Source organism: Canis lupus, chromosome 5 (assembly GCF_048164855.1).
Source record: "Canis lupus baileyi chromosome 5, mCanLup2.hap1, whole genome shotgun sequence".
NCBI lineage: Eukaryota > Metazoa > Chordata > Mammalia > Carnivora > Canidae > Canis > Canis lupus.
The window spans coordinates 74,077,289-74,093,396 of record NC_132842.1 but is presented as its reverse complement, the minus strand read 5'-3'; the positions used below and the strand labels follow the sequence as shown (position 1 = coordinate 74,093,396).

Here is a 16,108-nt window from a genome sequence, read left to right as displayed (position 1 = left end):
TGCTGACCTTAAAAAAGCCTGAGGATTTGGAGGCACCTAATCTTAATAAGGTTGGCTGTGCCCTGGGCCATTCTTTAACTTACTTGATTGTCCCCGTTTCAGTTCAGAGTAGACTTAAGGGGACCAGGTGAAAGACCTTCATATTTGGAAAGTGGTCCAAGGCAGCCCCAGGAATTAAATAACCATAGTGGCATTGCTGCTTCTCAGTGTCTTTACAGGACTTGATTGGATTGGTGACAAACGGAATCTCCGACTGCATGTAAATCAAGTTCCTACAGCTCAGTGATGTGTCACAGATACCTTTTTTAGTACAGAAGGAGAAATTTTGGCAGGATGTAGAACTGTGCACTTAGAGAAATTTGGGATCTTTTTATATAACCCATGCAAGACCAGTCCAAGTTTGGAGTTAGAGATAAAATAAAAGGAGTGTGTGTGTGGGGGGGATGAGAGCTTTTTAAAGAGAAAGCAAATGAGGCCTTAAAGTTTTGCAACTAGGAGCAGCTTTGGCCTTTGCCTTTTGTGTTTGTTTTTGAGCAGTTATCTGCGAAGCAGTTTAATATGGGAGAAGGAAGAATATTTTAGAAACTAGGTCAGAAGAAGTAGGTGTGATTTAGAAGTGTTGTCTTTATTGAAAAGTTGCTATGTACCCTCCTGGGTGAAGCTCTGTTTATAACGTTACACGACCCTTGTCTCTCCGTGTATTCCTTAAGTGTGCCATTTCACTTAATGATAAGGGATAAGTAAGCAGGGCAGAAAATATCTAAAAACCTGTGCCTCTCAGTTCGGCTTGTGGTCCATCCACTAGTAGAAACACCAAAGAATGGTTTGTGGGAGGAAGTATCTTTTACTGGTGTCAACTCATACCACCTCATGTGGGTAGCAAGGTCTATACATTGTTTTTAATTATTGAGCATGTATTGGGATGCAGTAACCCAACCTATCTTTCTTGCATACATCAAGATTTCCTAGACTTTGATCATATTCCCCATTTCTCAGGAATTTTCAGGAAAATAACTTTCTCTTAGCTCGCTTAATTGCCCAGTCCTGGTATTGACTTACTTGCCAATGTAAGAAGTCTTATAGCAGAACTTTTATTGGAAAACCTGTGAGTACCTACCTTCCATTTGCCGGTTGCTTACAGTAATGCAACAAATACTTACTGAACTTCTACAATGTATCTGTCACTGTGTTGTGAACATAGGAGTCCTAATTTCTGCCTCCATGAAGTACTTTCTAGTGGGGAAAGATGTAAGTAAATAATTACAAGTAACCATAATTGTAATAAATGTGCTGGAGAAGTACCACCTTCAGTAAATTATCTTCCAACTATTTTTTAAAGTGAATTTTTATTTATGATTACCTTGGCTACTGGGTGGCTTTGTAATATTGGGCTCTTGGGATGGGTACTGGTCAGTTCTGATTCCCTTTCCCTTCACTGCTCCAGGGTCAAGTGTTACAGGAAATTCTCCATCTAAGATTGGACTTGTAATGGGCTAGAGTCCATTGTTTCTCATCGAGGCTCTTCTTTGTGTGGAGATGCATTGCAGGACATTTGGCATCCTGCTCCCCAGGTAATAAATGCCAGTAGCACCACAGAGTTGATGTGATAACCAAAAAAAAAAGGCACTTGCATACATTTATTTCCAAACACTTCTCAGGGGTTTAATATTGTCCTGGTTGAAAACTATTGGGCTTTACTGTCAGGATTCTTGGGAGGAGAATCCTTGGGATTCCTTTGGGAGAACAGACTGAAAGTAGGTAGAGCTTGAAAACTGGACTGGTCAACCCTTTTGATGTCTGACCTGTATGTTCTTGATTTTTAAGCTGGTATTTTGAAAGTGCTTCCAACTTATTCTGCTTTTTCTCTTATTGAGGGTAGAGGGAACTAATGTCTGTTGTATGTGTAGTTTATGAATTGGTACTTTAACAAGCATTTCACATATTTAATCATTTCAATGGTCTTATATCTTTGTTAGTTTTTAATCCCCATTATATGGATGGTTCTGGTGCCAAGGGAAGTGACTTGCTCAAAGTAGTTTCAAAGCCTGTGCTTTTTTTTCTTTTTTAAAAGGCATAACCTCAGTCTATTTGTTAGTTAACCTCTAGTTGATCACTTTGGGTTTCTAGTCTTGAGAGTATGTGACCAGACCTTAAGTGTTCTAGTTGCCTACCCTTGTTTCTGGAAATTTAGGACTTGATAGCAAAATTGTGGGTGCTAGAGGATATAACAATTAAACACACATCTACCTCTAGTACCTCTTGACACATACCCACTAGCTTATCTATTCTAGTCTAGGATATAGACATTAAACAAGATCAGTAGTAAACCATAGTCTTCTAGTGATACATGCTCAGGAGAAAAGTTAATCATGGACCAGGTCTAAGGTGTGCAGGATTGAAATTTTGTTTATTTATTTATTTTAAAATTTTATTCATGAGAGACGCAGAGAGGCAGGGACCTAGGCAGAGGGGAGAAGCAGACTCCCTGCGGGGAGCCCAATATAGGACTCCATCCCAGAATCCTGGGATCATGACCTGAGCTAAAGGCAGATAGATGCTCAACCACTGAGCTACCCAGGTGCCCCACGGGATTGAAATTTTAGATGTGTTCACCAGGGAAGGCCAAGTTAAAGTGTTACTTGATGTGGAAGAGAGCTATACTAATATACCTAAAGAAAGTGTATTCCTGGTGGAGATGGGTGAGGCCAGAGTATGTCCAACTGGTTTGAGGAAGAGGGTTTTGTTTTAATGTATTAACTCGGTTCATTCAGCCTAAAGAGTGCTACTATTGTCTCTATTCTGTTGATGCAGAAACTGAGGGATGGAGAAGTCGAAGACCTTGCAAAGGCAGAGCTCTTAACCATTGTTTAGGACTGGCCACCCAGGGCCAAAGCATTTTCTCTGCAAGAATGAGGTTAGGAATTGCAAGGCCTCTAGAATTTCACTTTCTCTTCCACAGTCCTCTTTCTTTTCCTACTTTTAAAGAAGGAAAGTTTGTTTTACACACAAGTCTTTACCAACCTGGAGCTTATAGTCTAGCCTAGGATAGAGACATGAACAGGATAAGTATATAGTATGTTAGTGATACATGTTTAGGTGAACAAGACAATGTAGGGACTTGGTAGAGGAATTTGGGAAAGCTTGGCTTTTGACTGAGAATGCTGCTTATTTATTTGGGAATCTGGGAATCTGAGGTGCATTCCTGGTGGTTTCTCTATTGGCCAGGCACTGCCCTCTTTAGACCATTGTTTGGTTAAGGAAACTGAATGTGGATCTGAGTTCTAGAGTCCTTGGTACTGGAGATGGGAGGAGTTTTGGAAAGAGGGCATGTGGCCCAAATGCTCCCAGACTGGACATGAGAATCGCCTGAGGAGATTCCTGGCCTTGTCCCAGAGCTGCTGATTCAGAATCTGGAGGGCAGGATTCCACTGTGTTGCTGAGGAGGTTAAGGTACATCCTGGTTAGTACTTTGCTACCGCTCCCCTCCCCCCACCCTGCCATCCCCAGTCTACCCCAGGGAGTTGGTCAGAGAACTAGGAGAGGACCCAGGTGTCCTTTTAGTCTAGTACTCTTTACCATGTTGTGCTGCTCCCTTACTCTTGAGATTAAAAAGTTGTAAAGAAGAGGATGTTTAATTTTATCAAATGGCATTTCAGTTCCTGTTTAATCATCTTCTTGGGGCCTTACTGTTTTTAAAACCTGGGATTGAAGCAGTACCTAAAGAGGAATTCTTTTTCAAGAAGCTGTGTGGTTTCCTCAGAGGCTTTTGTAATTCGTTGGAAATGGGAGAGATTGGTTAAATTTGGCCTTTCAAAAAAGTGATCTTCATCATTTTCAGAAGAGCATATTCTCTGTGAAAGGTGGCTAATGAAAGTGCTCTGGATGAGGACTTTATCATTTGTTGAGTTCTTTAGTTTGGTGCTATTGCTGCATTATTTGAAGGACTCTTTCTGGAACCAAAGAAGAAATAAAGAAAATAGCAGCCACCTGGTTGTGGTTTTTCTGGCATGCCTCATTTGGGTGGACAGCTGTGAGGTGGTTATTACAGTTGGCTCTCATAATCTGTTTGAGTTTGCTAGGTGATTCAATAATTTACCTCTTTGGTCTCTTTTTTTCTACCCTTAGAGAGTTTTCTCTGATCATCTGATTTGGAAAGAGCATAGTTAGCCTAAATATCTCTGAGCCAGGGAGAGAGGCACCTTGTTCTCTATCACTTTAGAGACAAGTATGGTTTGGAAGGTCAAGTCTGATGTCTGAGTGCAGCCCCTCCTAGGGATTTGGTTAGGCTGGTGCTTCAGGTGATGGCTTTGAAATGAGTTCTTAGTCTGCAAAGGAGGAACACGCCCTAATTTTCTAGAATCATTTCTGTAAACAGAATAGGGTTGATAGAACTTTTCATTGAGTTGGATTTTTAAATTTACATTCAATTTGAACACTTAGAGAATTTTGTAAGTTTTTTTATACCTCTTTGCAGTGATAGTGGTAATTTCTCTCCCAGAGGCAGATGACCAGTTGCTTAGAACTTGAATGAACTAGAACTAGAATGAATTGTTTTTCATCTCTCGTAAAGTAGAAATTTTGGGGTGTGATTCTCAGGTTAAGGAGGATAACAATTTTAGGCTGAGTGGGTTTGATTTCCTGGGTCAGGTGTTGGTCTGATGAGGTTTTTTTTTTTTTTTTTTCCTATCATCAGCTTAGCTTCAGAAAAATCTTAAATACTGTCTCTGGGTGAGGCCAAATTGGAGGTTAAGGAATGTCTTATTGTCATCCTAGGCCCATGAACAGTAGGGAAACCTGACTGCTTAAAATGCAAAACAAAATAAAGGAAGTCTCCTTATTTTAGGAGACAGAATCTGAGGATGGAACTAAACAAGCACGTTTCTGGGCAATTTCTCTTCAGGTTGGGTAGGGGTCCTTGACCAATTTTCCCAGCCATGAAATACTGGAAGAGTAAGAAAAGGATGAAGAGGTTTGGATACAGATGTGGCTGGGGAAGAGGGCACAATGAGAATAATTTACTCTGGTTAATTATTGTGTACCAAGGTAAAAAGGGTAGTTCTTTTTAGGGGAGTCTACTCTGTCCATCCTAGGATCCCAGTGGAGCCACGTGGAGCTTGGGGGAAGCTGAAAGCGTTGATTGGGAGAGGCCTTACCTTTTATATTTGTCCCTGCCTGGAATGCTCCTCAACAGGGGAGGGTCCCAAACGGGAACTGGATCAACAGCTGCCGCCTGTCCCTGTAATCACAGGAAGCTGAGGCCGGGTGCCTTTGTATGGGAGCTCCGCAGCCAGACAATAGTTTGTGCTGGCGGGGCCATGTGGCGAGTCACGTGACCTGGGGCTGTTTTCTGCCGGGGTCCTTACCCATCTGTTCTCTCGGCTCTTTCTGGGTTATCAGGCCCCAGTCCAAGTCCTCCCAGGCAGCCAGCTTCATGGCCAGAGATTACGAGCACTAACCTTCCTGGCAGGGGCGGTGTGGCTTCGCGTTTATGCAGATTAGCCATGTGTTTCTCACTTCAAGGCGTTCCACAGGAAAAGCCTTTTCCTGTGTTTGGCTCTCAGTGGGCGGTTCCCAGCTTACTGTACTGGGACTCAGCAAGCAGCAGGCGTGCACGAGAGGGATCACAGTACACTGGCCCCCTCCCATTCCACCTCCAGTGCTACGTCACCACAACACAACCGCTCGCGCTCTCATACTGTTGGTGTCATTCATTCGGTGCCAAGATTGCTTTAAAAAATTCCCTTGGCCCCAGTTCAAACAGGAGTACAGCTGGGATGTGTTAGATTTTAGGCAGTCTGCCCTCAATTTGAGATGAGTTATAAATAGCAGTGCCGACTTCCTTAACTACCGCTCTCTGAGGTAAAATGCAGGTTAATTACTGTGGGAATCAATTAGGGGGTTCTTTCGGTTAAAGAGCCAGGGATGCCTTTTTTTATTGTTATTATTAAAAGTCATACAACAAATCTGGCCAGGAATGAATTGAAAGCACAAGGAGTAAGAAATAATATTTAAATGTCCAAATTCCAGGTTATGGCACTAAGTTTATACTGACCCCAACTAGTTGGCATTTAGGATGACAGAACAAATGGTAGTCCAGGCTTGTTTCTGATGGACACCTTTTCTGCAGCCCTGGCCCATCCATCTCTACTCCTGTTCTTTCCAGTCTTTGGGTACCAAATCTGGTTCCTTAAACATTTGCTGCCTGGTCACTTCCTTTCTGTATCTTTGGGTTGAGACTGAAGCCAGAGCTTTCTTAGGTTGGACTTTTATTTCAGGAAAGTTAAGTTTATCTTTCTTGGTGCCACTACAGAATGGTGTGATACATTTTGGTGAATAGTATCTTTCTACTTGGAAGTTTGAAGGAAGAGGGCATTGAGGGTGGTCTTCTCTGCTGTCTTCTCAGTCACAGTCAGAATTTGAAAAATTTGAAGTTTGTTCTATCTCAGGAATCCTGAGGGTTGTTAGGGCTTTCCTTGGTGCAATAAGAAGTTGTAAGGGATCCCACCATTAGCCCACTGGTCTGGAGGGGCATATAATTTCTTTTGCCTGGAATAGAGGGACTCTAAGCAAATGCTTAGTCAACAAGCTGTTCTGAATATTCAGAGGATCTAGCCTACTAGGCATCCTTGCCTTTGATGCCCCTAAACTGCATCTTCTGATGCGTTTTATTTGGCACACAGTTTGTGACATGGCCAGTGATCTGGAAAGAGATAAGTGGTAGATGGAATTGGATTTTTTTTTCCTTATGGCTCTTTCCCTCTTTTTTATTTTTATTTTTTAATGGATGCAGGAGAGTATATAGCAAGGGGCCCTACTTTCCTGATCAAAATGACAGCATTTTCCTCTCATTTATGTGTCTTTGTGGCAGAGCCTTTGCTTTTGAAGTGTAATCACAGTAATCTACTCCTGTGGTTTCCTATTGAAAGAGTTTCTTCTCCATCATTCCCAGAGTGGAATCTCTGGCTCTTTGCAACCAGAGTTTGGTGTTTGCCATCCCCTGCCTCTTCCTTGGTGCCTGCTTGACTGCTGATACTGGCTTTTCTGTCTTGTATGTAGTAGGAATTTTTCTGGCTTAAAATTGCTATTTTTCAATAAAACTGATTAGTGATGATTTAAGGCCCCCTTCTCTGTTATGAGAGATTGTAAGATGGCATTTCATCTATAACTACAAATCACAAATCTTTCACAATAGTTTTAAATGTCAGAAGTGTGAGTTAGGTCTCTACCTCTTCTGATACGAACAGATGTTTAACTTTGACATGAGACCAGAGTAGTCAGATTGTTTGAACTGAGTATATTTTAGTTTGCAATGCTGCTGATTCTGTTGGTGATAAATGTTTGGTGAAGGGAAGGGGTCAGAAATCTGATGTCCAGGAAGGGGAAATGTCTTAATTTTATTTTTAGAATAAGAATTTCTTTGACTTGCATTTATTTTTGGCCTACAAAGATTTCCTAAAGTTGATAGAGGAATCCTTGAAACCTTTATTATCTATCCCCCTCTTAAGTAACTGTCCTCCATTGGGAGTACAGGAACCTAGATATGAGGGAGCAAAAGGTGACTTTTTGTTTTTAAGCAGTATGTTTGAGGATGTCTTTGCAGTTTGAAGACTTCTCTGGTGTAGGATGGCACATAAGAATCTTCTCAAAAGTGTGCTTGTTTTCCCTTGGCTGTTTGTTCCATCCTGCCCTCTTTTTTTCTTTCAGTTCAATCCACATTTTTTTTTCTTCCCTCAAAGTCATAGCCTGGTTTAGGGTGCACCCTGGCCCTATGGCTAGATGATTTGATCTGGGCTTTCTCCCCATAGTGTCCCCTACCTACTTTTTACAGTAGGGCAGCCTAGCACATTGGAGTTACTGACCCCTAGCTCTGCACTAAAGGACTTTGAAGGGAAAAACACCCAATCTCTGGCTTCCTAGTCTTGAGAGATGCAGTCAGTTAACTAGACAACGAAGTGGTAAATCTTACAATTCTGACTGAATTTACTCTAGGACATTTAGAAATGTGGCAGATTGAGAGTGTGTTGAAGAATGGGAAGTGCCTTCCTGTTGAAGGGTTGTTTCTGCTAGTGAAAGCCATTGTGGATAGGAGGGCGAGGCAGGATACCATTGTGTAGAGCTAGGCATGCCTAGGTTGATGTGAAACTGAAAAATGTGTAGAACTGGAGCACACTGTGGAGGGCTTTAGAGCCAGGCAGAAGCACTATTTATCATTATCGATAATAGTTACTACTTATTGGACATTTAAATACCAGGCACTGTGTGTAGTGTGTTATGTGCATTTTATTTTTGTTTTTCAAGATTTATTTATTGAGGGTGGGGAAGGGGCAGAGGGAGAGAATCCTAAGCAGACTCCCTGCTGAGCGTGGAGCCCCGGGGGCGGGGGGGGGGGTTGATCTCACAACCCTGAGATTATGACCTGAGCTGAAGCCAAGAGTTGGGTGCTCAACTGACTGAGGCACCCAGGCACTCCAAGTTATGTGCATTTTAGGTGAAAAAGTTTTCTCTGTTTAGATGGACTTATGTTCAAGATCAGACAGTGATAGAGTTAGGATTTGAGCTCAAGTTTACAGACTTACTACATTCTTTACTGTTTCTATGCAATACTGTACCGGATATAAATAGGAAGTTTGGAGCTATTGGTGAACAGGGAAAGATGAAAACGATTTGTGAGCATTGCTCTAGAACTGTGCGGTCCAGTATGACAGTCACTAGCCACATGTGGTTATTTGAATTTGATTAAAAGTAAATAAAAATAATTCAGTTTCTCAGTTACACTAGCCATATTTTTAAATACCTGTCACATGTCACAGAAAATTTTATTGGACAGGGTGTCTCTAGATCTCAGTTAATAGTATACATTAGAGTCAGCCAAGAATCTTAAGGGGTGGAAGGGGTGGGGAAGCCCAAGCCCTTCCAGATTTCACTAAGTTGGAATCTCTGGGGAAAGACCCAGGCATTTGTGCGGCCTCACAGAAAATTCTGATCTGTAGCCCTGGTTGATAGCTACTGCTCTAGAAGCTCCACAGTAACCATGGTAATGACTGCCCCTCTTGTGTTATGAGGAGACCTGGATTGACAGAGATACCTAGAGTGGGCTAGTCTCTCTGTTCAGCAAATGTAGTCTCTTCACCTGAGGGCCACATGGACAGCAGCTGCAGTTGGGGATGAGATGAGGATCTGGTCGTTATATGCAGCATAATGTGGCTGTGTAAGCCCCTGAGCTCTTTATGGGATAGACTGGTGATGTTTTGGCTTCATTGCTAAGTGTATCTGGGGAAGACCACATGCTATTTATTACTCACTAGTCCAGTTGTTGTTAAATTTGAATTTCCTAAACAGTCCCCAAAGAATTCATGTAGCTCCAAAATTAATGACAGACTTTTTTGGGGCTTCTGATACAGAGGGAGGACTTGCGCAAATATTGTTTAGGTGGGATTGTTAGAAACATCACTTTAGTAATATTGACATGCAGTAGTGATTTGGGATACAATTTACTATTACTATGGTTCACGGTAGTTTAGAAACTTGAAGGGTGCTTCCATCTTCACTGTTACCTTTTTAGCTCAGACTTTGCTGCAGCCTAAGAATTTGCCTTTGCTTTTTCCCTCTTGGTGTTTAGAAGAGTTTCTGTGGCTTTTGTCTTACCCATTTTCCTCATGACAGTTCAACTCTCCCTCTATTATAAAAATATTTAGGTAGTACTCTGCCCCCAAAAGAAATGTGCAGAGAACCAGTTATCTGAATGTGCCTCCCTCCACTTATCTTAGAGGGCTTTTGTTGTTTTTTTAAGGTCTTATCTACCTTAAGTTATAGAAAATTAACTACTGAATAGCAGTAACAGGAAGGGACCTTAAGTTTAATCTAGACCAGTGGTTCTTAAAGTGTGGCCTCTGGACCAGCAGCATCAAAATCACCATGGAACTATTACCAGTATATAATCTAGGCCCGACCCTGAACCTGTAAAATCAGATACCTTAGGGATGAGTCTCATCAGCCTATGTTTTACCAAGCCCTGTAGGTGATTTTGATGCCTGCTAAAGTTTGAGAACCACTGAACTCCTTAATTTCAGGGCTAATGATATTCAGGCCCAGAGTATTAATATCTGTTCCCCATTCCCAATTTAAGATTCAGTTCTCAAGTTTTGTGTCAAGTCCAGGCCTAATCTTCAACTTGGGTGTATCTATTTAAGGTGTTTAGAGACACCCCCTACTCTTATCCCCATTGATATAGGTAGGTATTTCTGGCTGGAAAACATGCTGGGTCTGTCCTACCTATATAGATCCAATAGGATAGAATTGTGTCAGAAAGTGAATGAGCTGATTGAATCTGTTGTCCCACAAAGAGCTGAAAGAAAGCTGTGTTTGTAGCCAAATACTTGTGAATTGTATTTTGAACTTCCATTATTGGTGTACCTCTATATCTTGTCCTTTAAGGAGACAAAGGTTCTATCCTCCGTACACATTCAAACTCTTGAATATTAAAGGAGATGAACTTTTTAGTTGAGATGCCCAAGGCTCTAAATTCAGAGTCAACAACTATAACTTAGCCACAGTATCTATTTGGAAGAAAGCACAAATGTAAGTGCTTGTGCCATAGTGTGAACAGGTTACAGATAGGCAAGAAAAAAGATTCCACTATTAAAGAATGGAAAAGTCTACATGCTTATATATTTGAATCCCCCCCCCCAAAAAAAACAAGGGAATTCCCAACTATAGTATTGAAGCATTAGTTTTGGTGGTGTTGAATAAGATCTTGGCAGAGTATAACAGCACCGTCTTTTCCCAATGAAGGGTCTTTGTTCTGATTTTCTACACCACAGAGTACATATATTCATTGCTCCACACCTGGCCTGTCCCTTGGATCTCAAGTAGTACCACACTTATAAAGGTAGTGCATAGCTTTCATGGTGGTATTCACATTTTGCATATGGCAGAATCAAGGTTCTGAGGAAGATTAAATGACTTGCCCAAGGATTACTGGTCTGTACCACTACTTTTTCACAGTAACTGTTTTCCTTTGTGGCATACAGACCTGTACGCTTGGGTTTATGTTCATATTGGCCAGAGGCTATCAAAGCTTCAGGTTAATGAAATGCTTTTTATTTTGTAGCCATCCAGTCCAATGGATCAGATGGGCAAGATGAGACCTCAGCCATATGGCGGGACTAACCCATACTCGCAACAACAGGGACCTTCATCAGGACCGCAGCAAGGACATGGGTACCCAGGGCAGCCATATGGGTCCCAGACCCCGCAGCGGTACCCGATGGCCATGCAAGGCCGGGCGCAGAGTGCCATGGGTGGCCTCTCTTATGCACAGCAGGTAGATGATGACTCCAATTACCTTAACCCTTGTTGCTGTCCAGGATGTGGTCTTGAGCTGTAGAATCAGAATGAGTCTTTGGCATCTAAACGTCTCGAAAGGAGCATAGGCCAAGAGCTCAGTTGGCTACAATGCTACTTACAAGGCCAAGATTGTGGGCATCATCCCATGTATGCACAAAGAAAAACTGCTCCCTGGCCACAGGCTGTACATATCTGTGTCCTTTGACCTGGTTGGCCTGCTGATACCCACTGAGTAGTGATCTCTGAAGGAGGTGTGGAAAAAAGGCAGGAGCTGGGCACCTATCTACTACAATCAAGAAAAGCCCTTTATTGTGTGCCCTGGGGATGGAAAGGGCCTTTGATGTTTCCTGAAGTCTTCAATATATAGCATCTGATTTTAAATGATTAGGAGGGACTGGGAATAGAAGAAAAGCGGAAGATTGAACAGTAGTGATGCTAACAGTGCTGTTAAAAATGTTAAGATTTCCCTCATCTCCTTTTGTCTGGCCATCTGCACCATTATCTTTTTATTGTCATTTTTTGTTTTGACAGCATTTTCTATCATTTATATTTGAGTAATACTCATACTGAAAACGGAGATGGATAGAATATAAAGCCTAACTTTACTTCTAAGAATTCTAGCAAAATATGCCCTTAAATGTGGAAAATAGGATACTGTCACTTTAGGGAGTTTTTTGTTTTTTGGGGTTTTTTTTCCAATGAGAAGATGGAGAGATGGGTGGATATTATTGGATGTTTTTTTTTTCTTTTGGCCAATTTATCAAATACACACACCCCACCTTGCCCCACCCTGCAAATGCTAGAATTGTGCCTGGTACAAGTAAGCAGGTAGGCTCTCAGATATTTTTTTAATGAAGACTGAATGAAAAGAGAACCAGAGTAGCTTAGTGATTTGCATGCTGTCTGGGTTACTAAACCCTAGGTTTTCAGTCGCCTTAGCCAGGCTGCTATTGACTATTTGTTGTGGCTAGGATATAGATTCCTAATGCTTACAGAACAGTCTTAAACCATGGTAAAGAGGAAGTTCATTGGTGAAAACGGCTGCTCTTGAACTCTTGTTAAGTTGCCCAAATGTTAGTGTAAGTTTTCTGTGAATGAATGCAGTCCACTTGTAGACAAACCAACTAGTAACCCAGCTGGGCTGTCCTTCCTGGCTCGGTTTAGAAAGGCATAGTAGGAAAAACCATGGATCTTCTAGATGGGAGGCTTGGCATACCTGCTTTTTATACTCCTCCTCAGACTGTAGCTTCTGACGGAATACCTTTATTCATCCAGAAGAGTCTGTGCTAAAAGTATCCTTTCCTTTTCTACAGATTCCTCCTTATGGACAACAAGGCCCCAGTGGGTATGGTCAACAGGGCCAAACTCCATATTACAACCAGCAAAGTCCTCACCCCCAGCAGCAGCAGCCGCCCTACTCCCAGCAGCCACCGTCCCAGAACCCTCACGCCCAGCCTTCCTATCAGCAGCAGCCACAGTCTCAGCCACCACAGCTCCAGGCTTCTCAGCCTCCCTATTCCCAGCAGCCATCCCAGCCTCCGCATCAGCAGTCCCCAACTCCATACCCCTCCCAGCAGCCCACCACCCAGCAGCACCCCCAGAGCCAGCCCCCCTACTCACAGCCACAGGCACAGTCTCCCTACCAGCAGCAGCAACCTCAGCAGCCAGCCTCCTCGACGCTCTCCCAGCAGGCTGCATACCCTCAGCCCCAGTCTCAGCAGTCACAGCAAACTGCCTATTCCCAGCAGCGCTTCCCTCCGCCGCAGGTAAGGTGGCCCTGCCTCTCGCCCTTCCCCGTGTGTGACCACAGGCAGCTCGGGGCTTGGTGTCAGGAGGACTTTGCCATACAAATTGGTTCTCTAATGTGCACTTAAAAACCAATTAAACTCTGGGTAAACATGCTAACTAGATTGATTGAACTAATAAAGGCATAACCTTCTTAACTGCATAAAATACCTGTGGCTCTTCTTACTGATGAAGAAATAAGGCAATGGAAAATTACATAGACAGATAAGAAACTAAAGATAATGGGACTGTTTTTGTTTTTATTTTATAACCTAGCATTCAGAACTTGATCATCCAAGTGAGTGTTTTTTTTTTTTTAAAGTTACTTTAGGAGGCTATACTGTACTTTCATTCCAACTGCCATCACATTCTGCTATTGCTCAAAATATTTTGGACCCCTTCATTTGAAATTGCCATCAGAGCTCACATTACATTCTTTAGAATATTCTCAGTGGTGGCAAGTCCTTTCATTTGTTAAAGGTGGATTTGATTTTAGGAAATAGCGAAAATACGTTTGTAGCCATGTCTCTGAATAAGGTAGATGAAGAAGCCTAAAAATAACAATTTGGGCTTTATTCTTTAAAGAGCAAAAATGAGAAGAAGTACCCGAGTCCTGACAGGTCCACTAATGATTCTGGCCATTATTGGAATAAATATCTTATCCTAAGGCAATGTCTTTGAAGGAAGCAGTACTCATTTTAATGCAGAGATTCTACCATGAGGTTGTTTTTTTGGTTTTGTTTTTTAATTGCTTTCATTCCTTGATGGATAAAACTTCTAGTTAGCCATACTTCAGCATTTAACCCCAAGGAATAGCTATCTGTGCTGATAGATGGTCAGCAGTGCTGTTCAGAGTCTTAATCCACTATTGACATTCTTTTTTTTTTTTTAATTAAGCCAGCAACTTTGTTTTTAAGTTTTTATTCTAATTCCAGTTAACATAGTGTTAAATTAGTTTCAGGTGTACAGTATAATGATCGAACAATTCCATATGTCACCCAGTATTCATTGATATTCTTGTCTTATGAGCCATACCTTATATTTTTCTGCTTTCAGATAATATAGAGGGCACTTGGGGAGTTTCTTGCTCCCACCTGTCCTCCGTGAGACAGTCAGTCCTATAGCCCTTTTACCATGAAGCAAGCTTGCCTGGTTTACCAGTACCAGGCCTTCACAGCATTTGTTTTTCTTATTTTAGGAGTTATCTCAAGATTCATTTGGGTCTCAGGCATCCTCAGCCCCCTCAATGACCTCCAGTAAGGGAGGACAAGAAGATATGAACCTGAGTCTTCAGTCAAGACCCTCAAGCTTGCCTGTGAGTATTCTTGCCAACCTCTGAAAGGTGATGGAGCAGAGAAAAAAAGCAAAGAAAACTGGTTTCTGGTTGGATGTTTTGGTGGTGTGGCCTAAATAAACAATGAGCTATTTCTTGAATTCAGGTTGAAAATTCTAAATAGAAATTTATGGATAACTTGTGGAATGTCTGTTTTGGCTTGCTGCCTGGGAAGTAGGTTTGGTGATCTCTGTAGAGTTTTTTTAATTTTGTGTTTTGTTTTTTAAATCTTGGGCTCTGAGGCATGGACCAGGTAAGGGACAGAGAAGATGAAGATGTTATAAGCTCTGTCTGCTCTCCATCAAAGTTGAGCGAAGTTTTAGGGTTATTTTGACCTTACTTTTGAGGGCTAAATTTTTAGGGTTTTGTCTTAATGTTTGGCTAGGAGGTAGGATCTGGGGTGCATCCAGCATGGAATGTCACACTGATCATGGGCTGAGTAAAAGCAGTTTTTCTGGTCCTTTGTGTGAATAGGTTCTTTTGTCTAGTGGAGTGCTTGGTGCCCAGATGCTTGATTGGTGTTTATGGATGGACTGACTGTATCCTGAGAAAGGCAGTATGGTCTGATGATGAAAAGCTTGGGCTCTAGAGCCAGAGTTCCTGAGTCTGCATTTTGACTCTGCCACTAACTCTGTAGCCTTGGGCAAGTCACTTATTAACCTTCCCATGCCTTCTTTTTTGCATCTGTAAAATGAACCTAAAGAACCCACTTTGTGGGGTGGTTATTAACATGAGATAGATCAAAATAGAGTGTTCATGCATTGTGGGCACTGCATTAATGTCAGACATTCTCATCCTCTCCTCAGAGGACATAGGGACTATATTTGATACCTGAGAGATAGTACCAACTAGATAATAGTAGACAGGTTCTGGGAACATTTACCCCTAGTCTTAGCTCTAGTGGTATATGTGAACAAGTTACACAGGCTCTGAAAGTTAATCTACTGGGCACAGGAATGAAATGGGCTACTCTAAAATCTAATAAGATAGTTGGTAGCAAACCTTCCATTACAAATCCTGCTTTAGTAAATAGAAATTCAGCCATACATGTCTAGATAAGTCTTTTGAAATCTTGATTCTACTCAAAGGTTTCTCTTTAGTTCTTCTGACTTGGGAGAAAATGGTTTCTGGATTTTTAAGGAATAGGTAGGAGGCAAGAACTCTCTTCATCACAAAGCCTCTTGTGGCTTTCCCTGAAGATCTCTGAGCATTACCTGGATAGGGCAAGGTCTACGGGATCCCTCAGTACCTGTTATAACAGGCATCTCAGGCCAGGGTGCATAGCCCCTGTCAGATGGGACCCTGAGACTGTTGACTCTCAGTTAAGGAATTGGGTGAGGGTATGTCTGAATAAGGCAATCCCTTGTTGTTCCCTTTTCATTAATTACTGTTGCAGTCCTTTTCTGCATCCCAAACTTGACTGGAATGTGTTTTTTAACCTGATTCAGTCAGAAATGTAACTACTCCCTCATCATCTGTGGTCTGTAGCTAAATGAGTGAGGTGCAACTGTGGCAAGAAACCAAATCAGTGGATTTTTGTCAATGTTTTAAGTTGTTCCCCATCAAAAAGTTTCTGCTTGCTCCTAGTAATCTTCCAGCAGAACTGTATTTGTTATTTTTCAGTCCTGAGAAAGCCTAGCATAC

The 16,108-nt window shown here is 41.9% G+C and overlaps 1 protein-coding gene across 7 annotated transcripts in view; it reads left to right on the top strand.

Annotated features, from left to right (window-relative positions):
- Positions 1-16,108, top strand: part of ARID1A (AT-rich interaction domain 1A) — a 69,792-nt gene that overhangs the window by 13,776 nt on the left and 39,908 nt on the right. For 6 of the 7 annotated variants that reach the window (XM_072827642.1, XM_072827643.1, XM_072827641.1 and 3 more), the window contains exons 2-4: positions 11,111-11,323; positions 12,660-13,112; positions 14,330-14,446. In XM_072827642.1, the coding sequence (XP_072683743.1) occupies positions 11,111-11,323; positions 12,660-13,112; positions 14,330-14,446 (783 nt within the window). Of the gene's footprint in view, positions 1-9,051; positions 9,209-11,110; positions 11,324-12,659; positions 13,113-14,329; positions 14,447-16,108 lie in introns of those variants that run through there. The other variant, XM_072827644.1, reaches the window with a different exon arrangement.